Source organism: Lissotriton vulgaris, unplaced genomic scaffold (assembly GCF_964263255.1).
Source record: "Lissotriton vulgaris unplaced genomic scaffold, aLisVul1.2 SCAFFOLD_1003, whole genome shotgun sequence".
Classification (NCBI taxonomy): domain Eukaryota; kingdom Metazoa; phylum Chordata; class Amphibia; order Caudata; family Salamandridae; genus Lissotriton; species Lissotriton vulgaris.
Window position 1 is genome coordinate 134,475 of NW_028249514.1, and position 19,396 is coordinate 153,870.

The 19,396-nt window shown below is 46.7% G+C and overlaps 1 protein-coding gene across 1 annotated transcript in view; it reads right to left on the reverse strand.

Annotated features, from left to right (window-relative positions):
* The window catches only part of LOC147663555 (E3 ubiquitin-protein ligase TRIM39-like), a gene marked incomplete at its 3' end in the record, with an annotated part of 149,426 nt that extends 131,864 nt beyond the window's left edge, over nucleotides 1-17,562 (reverse strand). The window contains exon 1 of the mRNA XM_086950362.1: nucleotides 17,134-17,562. Coding sequence (XP_086806488.1) covers nucleotides 17,134-17,547 — 414 coding nt within the window. The remainder of the gene's footprint in view (nucleotides 1-17,133) is intronic.
* Between the last annotated feature and the right edge of the window lie 1,834 nt (nucleotides 17,563-19,396).

The window sequence follows — 19,396 nt, forward strand, 5'->3', positions numbered from 1 at the left end:
GAATTGGAGAATAATGGGCAGGCTAAAGAGTGTTCTCTCCGTGGTTCAGATAAGAGTTCTGCGTTGCATGTTATGCCTATGCGTGAAGCTGCGCCTTTGTATGTTCCACCAAAAGGGGAAGGTACGGATGATGATAAGTTGTCGAAGGATGCGAAAGGGTATTTTGTGTATAATTGGGTATATACGCCATGGAATAGAGCAGATGTTATGGCATTGAAAAATTCTTTACCTGATCTTCGGAAGAAACCAGCGGCATTTTATGAAGGGGTGGAGGGGGCTATATCGTCTTGTGTGATGACTCTTGTAGACATAGATTTGTTTTTTGGGCTAATTCTACCACCCGATATGTGGAGGCAAATTCGTAAAACTAATGATGAAACGATTTTGGGGGGGACATGGAAAGAAATAAATGCTGCAGACTTAGATAGGGAACCAGCATGTAAGCCTTGTCAGTTAATACTAGATCTCCCAGCAGCTATCTTGCATAAATTAAAAACGCTTGTTCCCTCCAAAAAGATTGATTGGACCATGTTAACGTCGTGCAAACAGAAACCCGATGAAACGGTTTCAGATTTCTTTACGCGCTTCGAGGAGGCCTTTCATGATTCCAGTGGTCAATCTTTGACAGACGATACGGGTCGGCATTTGTTTGTAGATAAGTATGTGGCTAATCTCCTACCAGAGATTGCAAAGCGATTGAAGTCGAGCGAAAGTTCCTGGGCCACGGCGACCCCTGCGTCCTTGTTAACTATGGCTCAGTATTATGAGCGGCAGGAAGTGGAGGCTAAAGAAAGTGTAGAGAAGAAGACGAAGGAATTGAAAACGAAGGTGATGTTGGCACAGGTTCGGGGAACACAGGGTAGAGGGAATGATAGAGGTAGACGAGGTGGAGGAAACGCATCGTATGGTCGTACGGATATTGCGGAGGATCAGTGTGCCTATTGTAAGGAGTTTGGGCATTGGGCCGAAGATTGTCCGGTACTTCGTGAACAGCGTAGTCAGCGTGGTCGAGGCAGTGGAAGGTCAAGAGGAGGTTATACTGGAATGAGAGGTGGCGGAGGTGATCGTAGACAGGTTGAGGAGAGGGGCCGTGGCCAGGACGAACGAAATACGTTTGATAGACGGAATCAATATCAGATTTCGGAAGGAGAGAATGTGGAACATCAGGATTATGTGCATGCATAGGATTGCGTAGGATGGGGTAAGGAATCAGTTGAAGTGCCTGTAGATCAGCAAGGTCCATATGTAACAGCGGGTATTTTGGGTTCTACTGATCAATTTCTAGTCGACACCGGAGCTACTCGTAGCGCGCTGTCGAAAAACTTGGTTCCGAGGGCTCCCCTGTCTGGCGAAATGATTACGTGTGTAGGGTTTGATGGCACACCCTCCCCCAGCCCATTGTCCAAGCCCCTTGCACTATGCATTGACAAATACTTTAGTTTTGGGCAATTTTTGTTATCACCTCATACCCCAGACAATATCCTGGGCATTGATTTGCTTAAATATTTCCGAGCGACGATACGCTGCGCTCCAGAGGGAGTGCGGGTTATCCTGAACGACAATTACCCTGACCCTGATGATTGCCCTGACCCTGACAGATTTTATGCCATTTTCGATATTCCTGCTTTGGCCCCTCTGCCGCACACGTTGTGGGCGACATCAGACACGGATGTGGGAGAGATGCGCATTCCACCAATACACATTACTGTTAAGGAGGGGGCCCCTCTACCACGAGTGCCACAGTATAAGATCTCGAAGGAAGGTGAAATTGCACTGACACATATTGTTCAGGATTTGATTTCTGCAGGGGTAGTGGAGGAGGTCCCTTATAATGTTTGTAACAGCCCTATTCTACCGATTCTTAAAAGAGACTCAGATGGCAAGATCTACCGATTTATTATTGATTTGCGTGAAATAAACAAAATTGTCATTCCCCAATATCCAGTGGTGTCCGATATTACGACTTTACTTACTTTGGTTCCACCGACGGCCACCACTTTTAGCGTTATTGACTTAAAGAATGCGTTCTTTTCGATCCCTGTTCACCCAGATAGTAGATATCGGTTTGGTTTTACGCTCAATAATAAATCGTATAGATTTTGTCGTGTTCCCCAAGGATATACTGAAAGCCCTAGCATCTACAGCCAGGCTTTGAAAAGGCAGCTAGATTCGTTTAAATTACAGTCTGGCGTTGCTCTCATCCAGTACGTGGATGACCTTTTGCTTGCCGCCGACTCCTATGCACAATGTGAACAGAGTACACTTGCATTACTTTCCTTTTTGGCACAACATAATCACAAGGTTTCCAAGAAAAAGCTTCAATACTGTAGACCCCCGGTGACCTACCTCGGTCATCTGTTGTCTAAGGAGGGGCGGGCATTAACATCTGATCGAATTCAAGCAATTTTAGATACACCAGTCCCCCGCACGCAGAGAGATGTGCGTGCCTTTATAGGGTTGACATCCTTTTGTAGACAATGGATCATGGGTTTTTCACATATCATAAAACCTTTGCTAGCATTACTGTCCAAAGCTACACCGATGCCGCTTGAGTGGACAGATGAATGTCAGAAAGCTTTTGAACAGTTGAGACAGGCCCTTTGTTCCGCACCCGTGTTAGGAACACCAGACTACACGAAACTTTTCACATTATACGTGCACGAGAATGATGGGTGTGCGTTGTCAGTGCTAGTGCAGTTACACGGGGATAAGCAGAGACCATGTGCATACTTCTCTGCCATTTTGGATCCTGTAGCACGAGGGCTGCCTGGGTGTTTTCGAGCAGTAGCGGCAACAGCAGTAGCCATACGACAGAGTGAGGGCATAGTGTTATCACACAAATTGTTGGTGTTAGTTCCTCATGCAGTAGATGCCCTGTTAAACCAAACAAAGACCCAATACCTCACGAGTGCACGACTTACAGGATACGAGCTGACACTCTTAGCGCCACACATAACATTGAAAAGATGCGCTACTTTGAACCCCGCGACTTTATTGCCCTATCCGGCCGAGGAGGGTCAGGAAGAAAAACATCACGACTGTGTTTTCCTGACTGAGGAACAGACAAAGGGTCGTATTGACTTACAGGATGTGCCACTTCCTGATGTGGATGGGGAACTGTGGGTTGATGGATCGTGTTTGAGGCTGCCAGATGGTACGACTTCCGCAGCATATGCGATCACGACTCTTAAGACGGTGGTTGAAACAGCTAGAATACCACAAAAATCGGCTCAGGCAGCAGAGCTGATAGCTTTAACAAGAGCCTGCGAATTGAGTGCTGGCCTATGTGTGAACATATACACGGACAGCCGGTATGCCTTTGGAGTGGCCCATGACTTCGGGCTTCTCTGGAGGGAACGCGGGTTCTTGACGTCACACGGGGAGCACATTATGCACGGAGAGCTAGTGCGTGATCTCCTGAATGCGTTGCTCAGCCCTAAAAAAGTAGCGATAGTGAAGTGCAGTGCCCATAAGAAGATTACGGATAAAGTGGGTCAAGGAAATGCCTTTGCAGACAGCATAGCAAGGCAGACGGCTATGTCCCGAACTAGCTCCCCTATGTACGTGGTACAATCACAGGCTGAGAGATGGAGTGACGCTAGAGCAGAGATACGGGATATTCAAAAATCAGCTACAGAATCTGAACTTGCGGCTTGGGCAGCAGATGGGGTACTAGATGACGAAGGTTGTTGGAGAAGCAAAGACATGGAGAAGTGGAAATTGCCTGCGGCTTACTTACAGGCGATGGTCCAGATGACTCATGGACTGGCCCATGTCGGAGCCCTTGCAATCACTCGTCTTTTAACACGAGTTTGGGAACATCCGGAGATTGCAAATACTGCAAAGAGAGTAGTGCAGACCTGCCTGGTGTGTTTGCAACACAATCCTGGGAAGGGGACCCATACTCCGAAAGGAGGGTTCGTTCCACCTTCTGCACCGTTTGAAATGCTTCAAATGGATTACATCCAACTCGAGCGCTGCAATAACCTGAAGTACGTCCTTGTGGTGGTGTGTGCTTTTAGCAAATGGGTTGAGGCCTACCCCACGAAAGACAATACGGCTTTGACAACAGCTAAGGTGTTGCTTAAGGAATTCTTTCCTCGCTTTGGAGTTTGCAAGTTTTTGTGGAGCGATAATGGGCCCCATTTTGTTGGAAAGATTGTGGAATATGTACTGAAGGGGTTAGGGATTCAGCAAAAGTTCCACGCTGTATTCCACCCTCAGTCAGCAGGTTTGGTCGAGCGGTACAATGCCACGTTGAAGCTTAAGCTGGCCAAAATTGTGGCGTCTACATCGTTGAAGTGGCCAGATGCGTTGCCGCTAGCACTACTATCTCTCAGATCAGTACCCCACTCACGAACCGGCCTTACGCCCTATGAGGTGGTGTTTGGCCGCCCTATGAATATCTGGGGGGTGCCCAAGCCGCGATTAATACATGATGTGCCTTGTGTTATGATGAATGATTATTTGGCACGATTAACAAATGATTTGCTCTCTATTCATCAACAGGTTCGAGAAGCGCTCCCTGATAACTCCGCTGGAGAGGGCCACGATCTTCGTCCTGGGGACCATGTAATGGTCCGTTCGTTTGAAAGAGCAAGCAGTTTGGAGCCCAGGTGGAAGGGCCCTGAGCAGGTCCTCCTGGCAACCCGCACCGCAGTACGAGTGACGAACAGGAAGCGGTGGGTGCATTCGACACATTGTCGCCGTGTCTCTCCGGATCTGGTGACTCCTGCTGTGTTGACTGACTATAAGGAGATCTTGGAGAAAGAAAAGAGCCCAGCTGTGACGTCGGCCGAAGTGGAGGGAGCCTTCCCGGACCAATCTGCTACCGGAAGAGAGCGCTACGATCTGCGTCCACGATAGGAAGATTTTTATTCTTTTTGTTAATGACTGGTTGGTTACCGCTCCAGGTTTGTGAAACGGAAACCGGGAATTCCAAGGGGGGGGGGATCAGTTCTGCCAGAGTAGCGACACCCGTCTTGGCCCGGAGAAGAAAACAACGGCTACCTCGGAGTTCAGCACCGCATTTTTCCTTTTTTTTTTTAGGTATACACGCACGTGTATCTGAGACAATCTGTGAACAATTTGTGAACAATTTGTGCCACTTGAGACTTTGCACAAACTTTCTTGAACTATGGCATCAACGGCATCCCGTGATAAGAAAATATTGGGTGCCTTTCTCTTTGTTCTAACTATTGTGGTGATAGCTGTTATGGCCTGGGTAGTCGAACTTGTGGTGCCTGTACGTGAACATTTGCTGCCGACTACCCCGGCACCGTCTGAACACTTTCATTTTACATTGCCTTTCCATGAAGAGCGCCATCGCCAAACGTACTTAAATAACAGCTTCATTCAGATTCTTCACCACACGCATAATATGACCAATACCTCTAATTGCTGGGTGTGGGGAATGTTGCCTGGGCACCAGAAGAGAGGGGGCACCCCACTTATTCCACTCCCGTTTTCACACAATGGGTCATGCAATGCCTGGTACACCCTCCTCTTTACTCTGAGATGGCCAACTAAAGGGGGGGTGCTTTTCCGTTTGAATAAAGTATGTTCTCATGACAAGGATGGGTTTCCCCGGGCTGAGGGCACACGTTTCGAATGGGAAGAATATAGGCCTGACAATGTATCTGCTCCACGTGTATATAGCAATCAGCGAAATGTGAATGTATCCAGTGCTCATGTCATAAATGTCATTGCCACAAAAGCCGATTTATGCATTAGAAACAAGGGCACGATTGCGGTGGGGAAAAGCGAATGTAATATTACTCTCACGTTTGATAGCCCGAATGGCATTTCATTTGTTGCATCTCGAAACACCTACTTTATCTGTGGAACGAAGGGGTACCATCAGCTTCCAGTGGGGTGGTTGGGCACGTGCTACGTATCGTTTGTGCAACCAGTGTATTCATTGCCCCTCCAATGTACCACAACGATTACACTTTGTACCACGATTTCGTTTTGAACAGGGTTAAACGAACTGTTGCCCTAGAGGACATTGATCAAACGGACACTACGTTACAACAGTATGTGGATTTTAATCTGGGACTATTTTCCTTTGTGGGGGCTGCATTGAACAGCCGGAAAATAAGACGGCTGACACGCGTTGTTGAGGCTGTTGCGAATGACACCGCCGTTGCCCTGGGGAATATTACTGAGGAACTACAGATTTCCAGAATTGTTACCCTCCAAAATCGGATGGTTTTGGACGTGGTTTTGGCAGATCGTGGGGGCGCATGTAGAATTATCGGAAGCAGCTGTTGTGTTTATGTCCCGGACAATTCTCCCTCTGTGTATGATGCTATTTCCAAGCTGCATAAAATAGCTGCCGAAATACACCCGGACAATGGAACTTGGACACTTTCTGGATGGTTCTGGTCCATGATTGCAACTTGGGGCTGGAAACTGTTGACAATTCTCTGTATACTTGTGGGAGCAATGTTCTTTATATGCTTGTGTATTCAATGTGGCCCTGCCTTATGTTCAATGTGTCTATCAGCTTGCTTGCCATCGAGGCGGGCTCTTGCCCATGACCAAATAATGCTACACAAAGAGGTGACACAAATTATGTTAATAGACATCGAGGACGAACATCCAGACTATGTTCATTATGAGGTAGATTCAGCTAATCGCTAAAAGGGTCGTCTGTCGTAATTGGCCCGTTCGGATTAGCGATTAGCTGAACCTACACGTTGTCCTCCTTAACCTGGCTATATACGATAACGCCATTTTGAATGTTGCAGCGGCCATCTTAGACCATGAGCGGCCTCGTGGCCGACGTGCCCTTTAGTCCTTTGTCCGTTCCACTGACCACTCTTGTCTGCCCAGCAACAGGCTATTTTTAGCCCTGGTCAAGCCACACATGCGCAGTTCCCACTGACCCGTAAACCTTCAGGAATGTGCCGCTAACTGACCAGTGGGTTTGAAACCCTCCAATGAGCTGGCAGTATTCCAAAAGATGACCATATATGTCTCTAAAACTGTGTCTTTACTTGTGCCGCCTATCTTTTATTGCCCCAAAATTGTATATAACCGGGGTCACACCGGTGTTCGGGGTGATACCTCTTGCATTACCGAAGGGTGCTGTTTGAGTGTACCACCACCCCATGGGGTCTTAATAAACTTGTTCTTTGCCTTTTACAGTTTCCGTGCCAACAGTTCTTGTGTGTAAGTGGGTAATCTCTGGAGCGTGTAGGCCTTGGGAACCCCGAAATACTTCACCTTTTGCACTGAAGCTCAGATGCCTACACTCTACGAGTGTTCCGTGGGTCCGCTTTGTACATTTCAGCTCAAGGCGTCTTCGCGGTTCCTAGTCTGTTGGCTAGTGAACCCCCACGAAGGGAATACCATTGTTTCTTGAGCTTTCCTGGTTGCTCTAGACATGCTCTCACTCCTCTCCAAAGGAGGAGTCGCCCAGACCTTGCTGATCTGAACTGAAGCCAACCTTGTCATCTTGCGTGGATTGCTGTTGCCACGGCTTGTTGGGTCCAATCCGGATTCCGACACTACAGCACTCGAGATCCTTCATGGGACAGCTTGAATCCATCTCTTGGTCATCGTCGACACCTCCTAGACCTCGTGGCTGAAGACTCAAGCTTCACCTCTTTCACCTGAAAAAAACCCGATATTGGTTGGCATCTTCTCCTCGCCATCCTGGTCACTGGCTGGTGACTAAGACTCTGTCCCCTCTGCTTTCAGGTTCTTCAGATCTCCGATCCACCCGGACACTTTCCCCCTGGTCACCTGCAGCATTTCTTCGCAGCTCTCCATTGGAATAGACGACAAAACCCGACACCAAAAAACACCCATGCACCCGGCTTCCGTGGGTGAGGTAACTCGAGTACTCCGGTGCTCCCATGGGTCTTGACTCTCGAAGTGTCTAAGTCTAAAAGGGTTCCATCGTAGTTCACCTCCAAGTGTCCTTAATCTTTAAAATTGTAACTTGTTCTTTCTCCATAGAAAGTCAATGGTGATCCGCGGCTGTGTTTAGACACCGCACGCTTCCCCGTGGGCCTCCGGTGTCACTACCTTGGGTGGTTTCTGGTAGCGCAAGCGGTTCTACAGGCCCACTTTCTATCCCTCACGTGGTTCTTATACCACTATTTTAGTATATGGTTTGTGAGGCCCCTAGGGCATAACGTATACTGCGCAACTTATCGTATGCTAATTAAGTTCCTTGTATTGTACTTTTACCTCTGACCTCATAACGAGTTCAGAGGGGTTGTGTTTAGAATAAATACATATATATTTGATATATACCTTGTGTGGTGTGCTTTCATTTGATAATTCAAGAGATTATTACTGGTAAAACAACTTGCTTAACTCGCCTCCAAGTCTTATCCTGAAGGCTGCTCTCCATACGCTTTGGAATACTACCCCCCCCTGCCAGTCCTGGCGGCGGGGGTAGCATTCCACCCTTCTAGGGGGAGAAGACATGTAGTTATAGCTTTACCCAGTTAAAGTTAAACAGAGCCCCAGCATCACAAAATGGATGCTGCTGCCACAGACACAAGTCTGACCTCCTGCAGCTGGGACCCCTTCCAGTGAGGGATGCCTGGACAATAGATTTCCTGCCTTGGGAGGTGCTAGCACCTTCCCAGACAGGCTATAGTGTGTTGCTCTCCACAGCTACCACTAGGATAGCTTTCTATAAGGTTGACGTTACAACCTACCATCAATAAGAGTCGTTTGGACTGGTATAAGGTGCCCATTAGAATAGTGGACATCATATGCCAAGCCAACCTCTCACATAAATTACATACATTATCAGCACTTGCTGCTCTAACTGCTAGTTTAGAGTGGACGCTTTGGTCATTTGAAATGAACATTGTCGAATTGTATTTTTGTTTACCTATTGCTGTTGATAGAGTGCTTACAACACTCTAAATTGTGAATGAATGAATGAATGAATTTACATTTATTCAGTGCATGGCTACCAAAAGGCTTCCCAGCGCTAAAAACAAGTCATCACCGAACTATAGTCGAGCAATCAAGGGAACAGAAGGGTTTTCAGGAGCTTGCAATAGTTCATCACCGAACTACAGTTGAGCAATCAAGGGAACAGAAGGGTTTTCAGGAGCTTGCGATAGTTGGCTTTAAGCCGAATATAGTCTGGTAGCTGGTTCCAGCATTTCGCCGCGATGAATGCACACAGGCGTCCACCACTCCGAACTCGGTTTATCCTAGGGACAGCTGCAAGATGTTTCTTCCCAGAGCGCAAAGATCTTTTAGGGAGGCAGGGAGAGGTGATGGTTCAGAGAATCAGTGGGGCTTTAGCAGAAAGAGTTGTATGGGCAATGCACAGTGCCTTATGCTGAATTCTTTCAGCAACCAGAAGCCAATGCAGGGAGATGATGTGAGATTCAGCAGATGGGCCTGCATAAGGAGTCATGCAGCACAATTTTGAACGGTTTGCAATTTTTTATTGGTGGAACATAAAGAGCCTAAATAAAGCACGTTGGCGTAATCAAGCCAAGAGAGAATCAAGGCTTGCCCTAATAGTCTCCTAGCATTGAAGGGCAGCAGGGGGAGAATTTTCCTAATCTTTTCAGGATACCGTAACAGGTACCTGCCACCCTTCGTGCTTCCTCCTTAAAATTCAAGTTGTGATCAAGCCATACACCAAGGCTTTTTATCTGCTCTTTGGGAGGGAAGGGGGGCATAACACCCAGACATCTGGGCCAGAGTACGCTGGCATCCAGGTTAGTAGTCTTACCCAAAAACATCAGCTCTGTTTTAGCTGCATTAAGTTTTAGGAAAGAGCCAACGATCCATGCGGAAACCCTTTCCAAGCAGTTGGCCAGGTTAATCTCCGTATTGTCCATTTGATTAAGAGACACAATCAGCTGCGTGTCACGAGTATAATGCGTTTATGGGTGCATTATACTCGTAGTTCAAATGCACTTGCATATATTTTTTCGCTTGAAGTGTTTCATGACTATTAAGATGCATTTATTCAAGTCATAAGCATTAAAATGTCATATGCACATTTCAGTAAGATGTGTATGTATTAGTAAAGTCTATAATTCCTGTATGCATAATGTGCAGGATGAAATTATACTCATACAATACAATTGTGTATCGTTTAAGTTGCCTGCATTGTAGGCCCAACACTGCAGGTTGTTTTTAGTTTCATTTCTCCTTGCTTGCTCAAGAAATAATTAAATGAATCCTTTTTGTCTTCGAAGATGATATGTTCTCATCCTACTGCAGGTACAGGAATTCGACCTCGTTATTCTTAGAATTGAGGAGATACCCGGAATGTCTTTGAAGAAGACTAGAAAGCGAAAAGGGAGGACGCCTTTCGTGTCTGGCTGATCTGAGAACCAAGGCCACTGGAGAGGAGCTGAACAACATGGCTCCTGTGGAAAAGTACAGAAATGTTGCAATTGAAAAGTTTATTCTGTGACGTATTGGGGGCTGAACATTGTCTTTTTGTAGGATGCGCAGGGACAGATTCAGGAGACTTCTGCATCTTCGGAGAAGGAGCATCTTAGAGCCAGCTCCATAGCATTAAACTATCAGACCCATTTGACGTGAGTACTTTACAGGAAGTCAACACGTGCTGACTCCTTTGGGGTATGATACAAGGGAGATAGGCAGAATCCTCATTGAGAGCAGGGTAGGGAAAGATAACTTTTGTGTTCTTCTCAATGAAAAGAGAATGGTACTCAGTTTTTATTCTGTGTTGCATCTTGATTTTGGAGTTCATCACATTATGCCTTTTATGCCGAAAGAATTATATTCGTAGACTCAGCTCTGTATTGATTTTTATGTACCTATATACTCTGATATTAAGGTGTGTTTATATTCAATTAGTCTTAGCCTTATAATAAATCCACATAACTGGAGATCGGAGTCTGTGGTCTTTTAAGCATGACTATATTGTAAGTATAATCTTGAATTGTTTTGCTCCCCTTAACCACTTTCAGCAGGCAATTAAAAGAGCATCTGTATTGTACCTAATCGGGACGGCAAGGAGTAAATATAGCACAATCACTGTTTTGTATTAAATGTAGTTTAGCCCTTTGGTTTCCGATGTGTATTGTGTTTTATTTTGCCACCTTCACAGACTTCTCATTTCACAGAACACTAAACAAATACATTACCAGTGCTCCACTGATTCTGTAGTGACTTGCAGAATTGAATTGATTGGTTCATGACTGACAACCAAGTGAGAAGTCTGGTTGAGGTGTAAAAACAACACTCACAGTAGAGCAAGTTACAGACATGATGGCGACTGTGGCTTGGTGCAGACAGCTGGTGATCCTCCATGCGTGCAGTTGCACAGGTGATCCACTTTGGGAAGAGCAAGGGGATGATCTAGAGCTGGCTCTGTCTCTTGCTCTGAGGAAGTACTGATCCATTCCTTATGAATCCACCAAGGTTGTTCCAGCTGCCTCTCTGCCGAGCTGATCTGTTGTGGGGATGGACCCTATTAATCTGTTGTAAACTCCGTGCCCTTGGATGTGGGAATGTGCTGTCATGTGCCAATGGTGGATTGACAAAATGATTGTACAAGTCCAGAGAGACCTCCAGGAAGGCGGTCTGATCCTGGTTAAGGACTGGACCAGGTAGCAATTTTCTCATGCTGCGGAGAGCGACTTACAGTAGATCACGTAACGGCACCTGGTGACTGCGACCAGAACCAACCCCAGCACTGCTCAAAATATCCCTACCTTCAAGAAGACTACTGTGATGCAGGTTCAGGCTAAGAGAATCAACCTTGAATCTCACAGCCAAGGAAGAAAGGCCCAGATTGAGACTGCTTTCCCAGGTTAACTCTCCTCGAGGCCTCAGCAGCAGGGGTGTTCCTTGGGGTATGGGGGTCTCTGGTGCTCCATATATCTGAGGCGTTAGGGCTCAATACCGGCTTTGCCCTAAACCTCACCTCGACATAGAGACGATTCCATTTAGACATCTGCCTCCAGGACTCCTCGCAATGAAGTGCATGTTTTTGTTCTAATCGCATCTTCAGGATTGTGGAGGGACGTTATGTTGCGTATTTATCAGGGGACGTTAACCCTTTCACTAGAGCACTGTGCCCCCCTCTTGGTGTGTGATTGCACTGGTAACATGAGACCTACTACAGTGGGAGTTAAAAGGGATGTGTTTGAGTTAATTAGTATACAGAAACAGCAGATTCAGCCTCAACATTAAGAACTTTATTTCAAGAAATGTAACTGGCAATCTAGGAAGTTCCTGTACTCGGCCCTTCCCTATCGACGACTGTTCTCTTCTCTGCGCGGGCCCTTACTATGCCTCTATTATGGTACAAAAGAACAACTGAAGAGTGACGCACAACAGAACAGACATGATTCGCTCAGTCCAAACCTATAGTCTGTACCTGCCCCGCATGCCAAGGGCCACACAGCTTTACCGGGAACCTGGACATAATCTAATAACACCACCAATCAGAAAGCCACTATGCAATAGCACAATGAAGCATTCAATTCATATTCCTCAAAGTGCAGTCTTTTTTCAGCGATATAACCTTTGTGTTTTATGGCTCTAATGCACACAACAGCCAAACCGTATATTATTATTCTAGCCCTCAGAATGACTGGCTACAAGAAAGTGTCAAAGCGGTCTCAGGGTCTCATTTGTATATTTTGGTCTAAGAACCCCTTTCCTCCACCATCAAAAGTATGCCAGCATCACCATATCCGTGACTTTAGCACACATCCCTAGAACACATTATTTAACTCCAAACCCTATATTTCTAATGCGTTCCATAAGGTATTACATTTTGCTCTACCGTGTGAGTATGACTCGTGAAAAAACTCTGTAGTTTTTCTTTTGTATTTACGTTACTTTATATGTGTAGTTTAGGGCAATTGTCCAAAGCAGGTCCCTAAAGCACTAGTCTATATTTTCAAAAGTATTCTTATCATGTTAAATACTATAAGCAAGCTAACAAGTTTAGCAGGTTGATAGGAAACTCCTCTAAAAAATACAAAAATAACGTATTTGCAGTAGTGATTTTAAATTAAGCATACTAACTATATGCAGTGCAGTGAAAAACATACCAATCAAGACAAACATTCCTGCAGGGTACAGGGTGATATTAAACGAATTATCCAAGAGTGCATAGATGAGTGAAAGGGAGGGTGAAGAGCTTGAAGAAAGGATAGTTGGAGGAGTGAAATGGCGAATGGATGGATGAATGGACGGATGAGGGATTTGCTGAATGGATGGATGAGTAAGTGAAAGGATGGCTGGATGGGTGAAATGGCGAATGGATGGATGAGGGATTGGCTGAATGGATGGATGAGTAAGTGAAAGGATGGCTGGATGGGTGAAAGGGTAAATGGTTAATTGGATGAGTGAATGAATGGATGGAAAGAAGTGTGGATGGATGAATGAAAGGATGGATGGGGTAAATGGATGAATGGAGGATGGAGGGATCGATGAGTGAAATGATGGATGGAAGGATAGCTGATGGAAAGGTTTAGAAATGGTTGAATAGATTTGGATATGGATTGGCACATAGACGGAAGGATAGAATGAATGATGAAAGACTGAATGACTGAATGACTGAATGGATGCCAAATCCCCAGGCTTCAAATGCTCCTTCTGCATGCCAAAAAGCAGAAAGTAATTCCTAGTACGGTGCTGTGGTACCACAAGAGATGTGCTGCTGTTGTGCCGCTGGGTGGCGCTGCTCCCATGCCACCGGGAAGCAGTGCAATCAGCCTTCCACTTGCCCCGAGGCCATGAGAAATGCATGAGGGCACAGCTCCCTGCAGCCCTTCTGCGGGGAAAGGTAGGCAAGACAACATAACCTTCACTTGCAGACAACAGCACTGACGTGACTCGAGTCCCTTCCACCACAATTGCCCCTGTGGCCCCGCCCACGCTACACATTTATGAGTCAATGTCTCTATATAATGTGTGTGTGATGGAATGCACGCCAACACCCTTTCGAACATACTTTGGATAGCACTATAAAAGAAATTAAATACACATGAGAGAGGGTCTATGTGAAGATGAGGGGCACCATTGGAGGGTGGTAGCAAACCTGGATTGGCCGTATCTGGTATTGGGTGTGTTCCTGGGAGGCTGGTAGGTTGGGCAGGCAGTTTTGTTACTGGGGGCTGGCACGGCAAAGTTCCTTGTATATCCAGCATTTTCAGGCAACAATAAAAGCGTCACAATAACTCTGGTGACTAATGTGCCCACTGGAGAGAGATGGGAGTTTTGTTTAATGGCAGTTTTTAATCATCTAAGGTAGCACAGAGGGTTAATATGGCTGCTGCAAAGAATGTGTACAATGCACATCAAAGAACAGTATTTTATGTACAGAGCTTAGTGGGATAGTGCTTTTGTCACTGAGATTCTTTTGTTACTGTGCAGTTCATAAGTTACATATGTAATCTAGCACAGTGAGCTATGAACTGCCATCAAAGGGTTGCATGGTACAGGTTACAAAGTTATGTTTTTTCCTGTTTTTCATTATCCTGATGTTGCTAAAAAGGGTGTGTTTGGGTACAAATAAGCTCTTATCATTAAAGTCAACGTTAACTACTGTGTTGTGTTCTGGATCCTGCGTTTGGGCTTCTTCAGACGAAGCACTCTTACAAAATGCTTACCAGTATGGGTGACGTGCATCCTACACCTTGTAGTCTCCATTGCATTATGTAATATTTTCAATACAATGATTTACACATGTATGATTCATTGTCTCTGCATGAGTGTGCAATGTAAAGTGGTCTGACACCCTACACTGGTATGAGAGGCGCTTTAAAACAAATGAAACACATGTGAGAGAGGCCCTGTAGGTGATAGTGAGGAAAGCATTGAAGAGCCCCATCAAACATTGTCGTACTATGGTGAAGGGTAAAGTCATCATTTACTATGCTTTTGAAGTCAATACAATTGAATACAGAATGACAAAGGCATTGTAGAATGCACCATCTTTACACAAATGATCTAGGGAGTGCAAAAACAAAGGCTGTATGTAAAACACAACTTCTAAATATCTACAAATGAACTTTGCAAATGTTTTAAAACATATCAGCAGTTCTGAAACCACGAATGGACCACTTGTTTGTCATTCAGAAGTGTGCTGGAAACAGGATCGAAACAATCAAGACACTTTAATTGGTGATGTTCAAATGATACAAATTTGCCGAAACCACATTTCCACACATTCGCATTTATGCGCTGTATAGTTTTAGCAATAAAACTGCATGTTGGCATTTTGCTTCCATTCCCGGGGAAACGAACCAGCTGTTCCGCGCTACCGACAGGGCGCCTTGGGTGGGGGTAGGTTTACGTACCCAGGCTGCTCACACTACAGGTACCTTACCTTAACGAGCAGCCCCACGGGAACAGACTGCGGGGCCCACTAGTGATACTCCTAGGGTCACCCCACTAGAGCAGGACCACTTGGTCTGCTCCCTGATTGACCCAGTGAGGTTGTATCTCTCTCCTTTATTTTATGTGTCTTTTTACTGTGTAGTACAAGCACCCGTGGTCCTGAAGAATTGCCAGTTGGGCAAGAAACATGCCAACCTATTTAGAGGGTTGAGTTAGCCCACTGTGCCCCTCACAGTCCCTATCTCCCCTGCCACCCCTTTTAACTAAGGGAGTCAGCCACGTGAATAAAGAGCCTTGTGGACTGACCCACCTTCTTTTAATCTCACTATTCCCTCACGACTACACTTTCACCAGACCCCACTCACGCACTCAACCATTGGCTGGAACAAAAGAACTCCAACAAAGAGCGCCTACGGCGCCCGTCGGACATTGCAGCGCCAGTCTGACGAGGAGCAGGAGACCAATGATGAAGCATGACACATAGGTTTCTGGGTGTGTGAGGTCTTCTAGTTCTAACAAGGGAACACCCTGTTCCCTGCTTCTTCTCTACTCCCATACACACACATACCTCTTAGTTGTTAGTTTTCCCGGGGAACTTAGTACTCTTTTGATAATTAGTTGACTGGACAAGTACACTGGACCCCGTTGTCCACAGGTGGTTCCCACTTTTGTATTGAATTTTGCTTCCCTTCAACAGAAAATGTTCTGTGTGTTAAAGACAGTGCCTCCTCCTGACCTACAATAATGCCTCAACAAGGTATACAGTTTCTAGTCTGTAGCACACTTCTATGCATCAATGAATGTAAATGTAAATGTAAATGTAAATGTAAAGTCCATTTATATCGCGCTAACAATCGCTCCAGGGAGCATCTCGGCGCCAATAAAGGGACAACCAGATGAAAAGGTTGCCTTACTGCTTAAGGAGACCAAAACCAGAGTCACACCAGTGAATCTGCAGTATACAGCTCACAGAAATTAAACCGCCCAAGCAGTATACTATTTCCCATATATAGGTAAAATAAGGAGGGCTGATATATGGCTAGCCAGGGTATGATATAGCAATGTCAACTCCTATCTAACCGTTCCAACCCACAATAATACCATAACGCACAGCAGTGTGCAGCCAACTATAGCTCATGCAGGCTGGTTAATGACTCCTTTTTCCTGCTTCATGCTCTTACCCTCACACAAGACCTGTCCGCTATGGGTCTTATCCATCACTCAGAACTGTACCGGCCCCTATGCAAGTCATCACCAGCTCAACAGGCATGGAATACCTGAAGCGATCTGACACATAAAGCTGGCCACTCGGAGGACTGCACTCTAGGGGCGGCTCTAGGCTCATGGCGGCCCTGGGCAGGGAGTGTAGGTAGGGGGCCCCGGAAGAGGGGGTCTGGGCGGAGCGCGGAGCCCAGTAAAGAGGGGGGGGGGGGTCAGGGTGTTTGGAAGTGGAACAGCGCCGGAGGCCACTAAATCCCTGCCGGGGGCCACCACGCAAATATGTATCCATCCTCAGAGGATTATTATATTAAGGATATATATTGGCGTGGTGGCCCCTGGGGTTTGGTTGCCCTGTGCAGGTGCACAGCTTGCACATGCCTAAGGCCGCCCCTGCCAGCATTGCAGGTCCCATTTAAGCAACATCCCATGTGGGACGCTTTAAATGTCACAATGGCGCTGATGTGTCTGTAAAACTGACCTTTTGTTGCTAAGTTTTGTCCTGAATTTTTACAATCACCGTCCTGAATGTGCACCACTGTCAGTTGGTCACCCTATTCCCCACCTCTATAGCAGCACACATACCTTGTGCTCCTGGGCAGCCTCTCTAATGGGGAGCATCTTGTGAGTCTTATGGTCACGTGAGATGCTGCAGACCACACAGATGGGCTCCTGGTCGTCTTCACAGAACACTTTCAGTTTCTCTTCGTGTTCTCTGCACATATTCCCCTCCTCGGGTGTTGCACTCGGTATCTGAAGCTGTTTAAGGATTTCCACCATGTTCGCCAGGTGCCTGTTGGGCCGGAGGGCTTTGTTTTGAGAGATTTCTCTGCACTGAGGACAGGGGAAGTCTGTCTGCAGCCCCTCCCAGCACCGAGTGATACAAGACAGACAGAAAGTGTGTCCACACTTCGCAACCACGGGGTCCGTGAAATATCCCAGACATATGGAGCACGTGGCCTCCTCCTTCAGGCTCTGGACAGGAGCGGCTGCAGCCATGTTCTTGCCGGAGAGGAAGAGGTGAAGTTAAGTTTCGTTTCTCCCAGTTTGTGAAGTGGGAGTGTCTGTCTCTCCTTCCGTAGACACCTCCCACCTCACTAGCTTCTACACAAATGCAAACAGCTGCCCGTACACGAGTGTCTGCAGCTCAGAGGGGAGTGTCAGGGGTCAGGGATGAGCTGAGATCGAGTGCAGCTGAGCTGGTGTCGGTCTCTCACCTGACACTGTTTGCAGCAGAGCAGGGGAGGTCTGCATCTGAGCTGGGAATGAACGAATCTGCACTCGAGGTGCCTTTCTGCAGATGGCCCTAGGGTCCTTGAACCTGTATTGGAGGTTCACGCACTTGGAGTGTCGAGGTCTGTGCTGTGAGTGAAAGGGAATGGGCAACATTTGTAAAACGTAATGTTCACCCAAGAGGGCATTTTGGTACTAGAAAAAAACAATAATTTAACAGAAGACTGAGGCGTCATGAGGACTGAGCAGTTGCAGCAGATCAAGGAAAGTCTACCTGTGCGCCGGGAGTGTCTCAATGTTTGCTGTGAGCGCCACCGTCACGAGGCCTGCACCAGATCTGATTAGTGACACCATGTCATGTTTTTACAGTCTTGGCTTTTTACTGGACCGTACCCTGGGATTGAATGGTAAAAGCAAAACTACACGTCCCAGAATGCAAACCACAGTAAGCTAGAAAGTCAGGACTGGCTGAAAGTGCCATGGTTGGCATGGGGTCTCCTCTCGGCTCTGGTTCACAATACCTGACCCAGTAGTCTTGAGTGTCTTAATCTTGGGTGTCAGTGTGGGCAGAGTGAGCTGGGAGCCTCTGCACTGCCATAGCAGTGTCTGCCACTGAGATGGGAGGTTTATCTGGGTGTATGGACGGCTTACCTTGCTGTGTCTGCAACTTGAAAATGGGAAACTAATAAAGCACTGCCAGTGCCAATAGGTTAGGCCTATAACTGATGCTGCGATTCACTAAGACACTCATCCATTAAAATACACTAAGTCACTCATGCATGTATGCATCCACCTATTGCCTCGTTCTTGCATTCACCCACTTGCCCATCAACAACAGCACTTACAAACCTCATTCAATCAAGAGGCCTAGTTTTCTGTGCTGCTGGTTTGTGAGAAGTTTGAGTGATTTGGGTAGTGTCTGCCTGCTATTCTGTGAGGGCTGTGAGAGTGCTCCCAATTCGGTGTGACTCCAAGCCTGAGGAGTGTTAGACTGCTACTAACCTGTTAGGGGGGTGTGAGAGTGCCCCCATTACGGTGTGACTCCAAGTCTCTGGAGCTTTAGACCGCTACCCTGTGAGGGGTGTGAGAGTGCTCCCATTACGGTGTGACTCCAAGTATCGGGAGCTTTAGACCTCTACCCTGTGAGGGGTGTGAGAGTGCTCCCATTACGGTGTGACTCCAAGTCTCAGGAGCTTTAGACCGCTACCCTGTGAGGGCTGTGAGAGTGCCCCCATTACGGTGTGACTCCAAGTCTCTGGAGCTTTAGACCGCTACCCTGTGAGGGGTGTAAGAGTGCTCCCATTATGGTGTGACTCCAAGTCTCAGGAGCTTTAGACCTCTACCCTGTGAGGGGTGTGAGAGTACTCCCATTACGGTGTGACTCCAAGTATCGGGAGCTTTAGACCTCTACCCTGTGAGGGCTGTGAGAGTGCCCCCATTACGGTGTGACTCCAAGTCTTTGGAGCTTTAGACCGCTACCCTGTGAGGGGTGTGAGAGTGCTCCCATTACGGTGTGACTCCAAGTCTCGGGAGCTTTAGACCGCTACCCTGTGAGGGGTGTGAGAGTGCTGTCATTACAGTGTGACTCCAAGTCTAAGATTGTTAGTCTGCTACC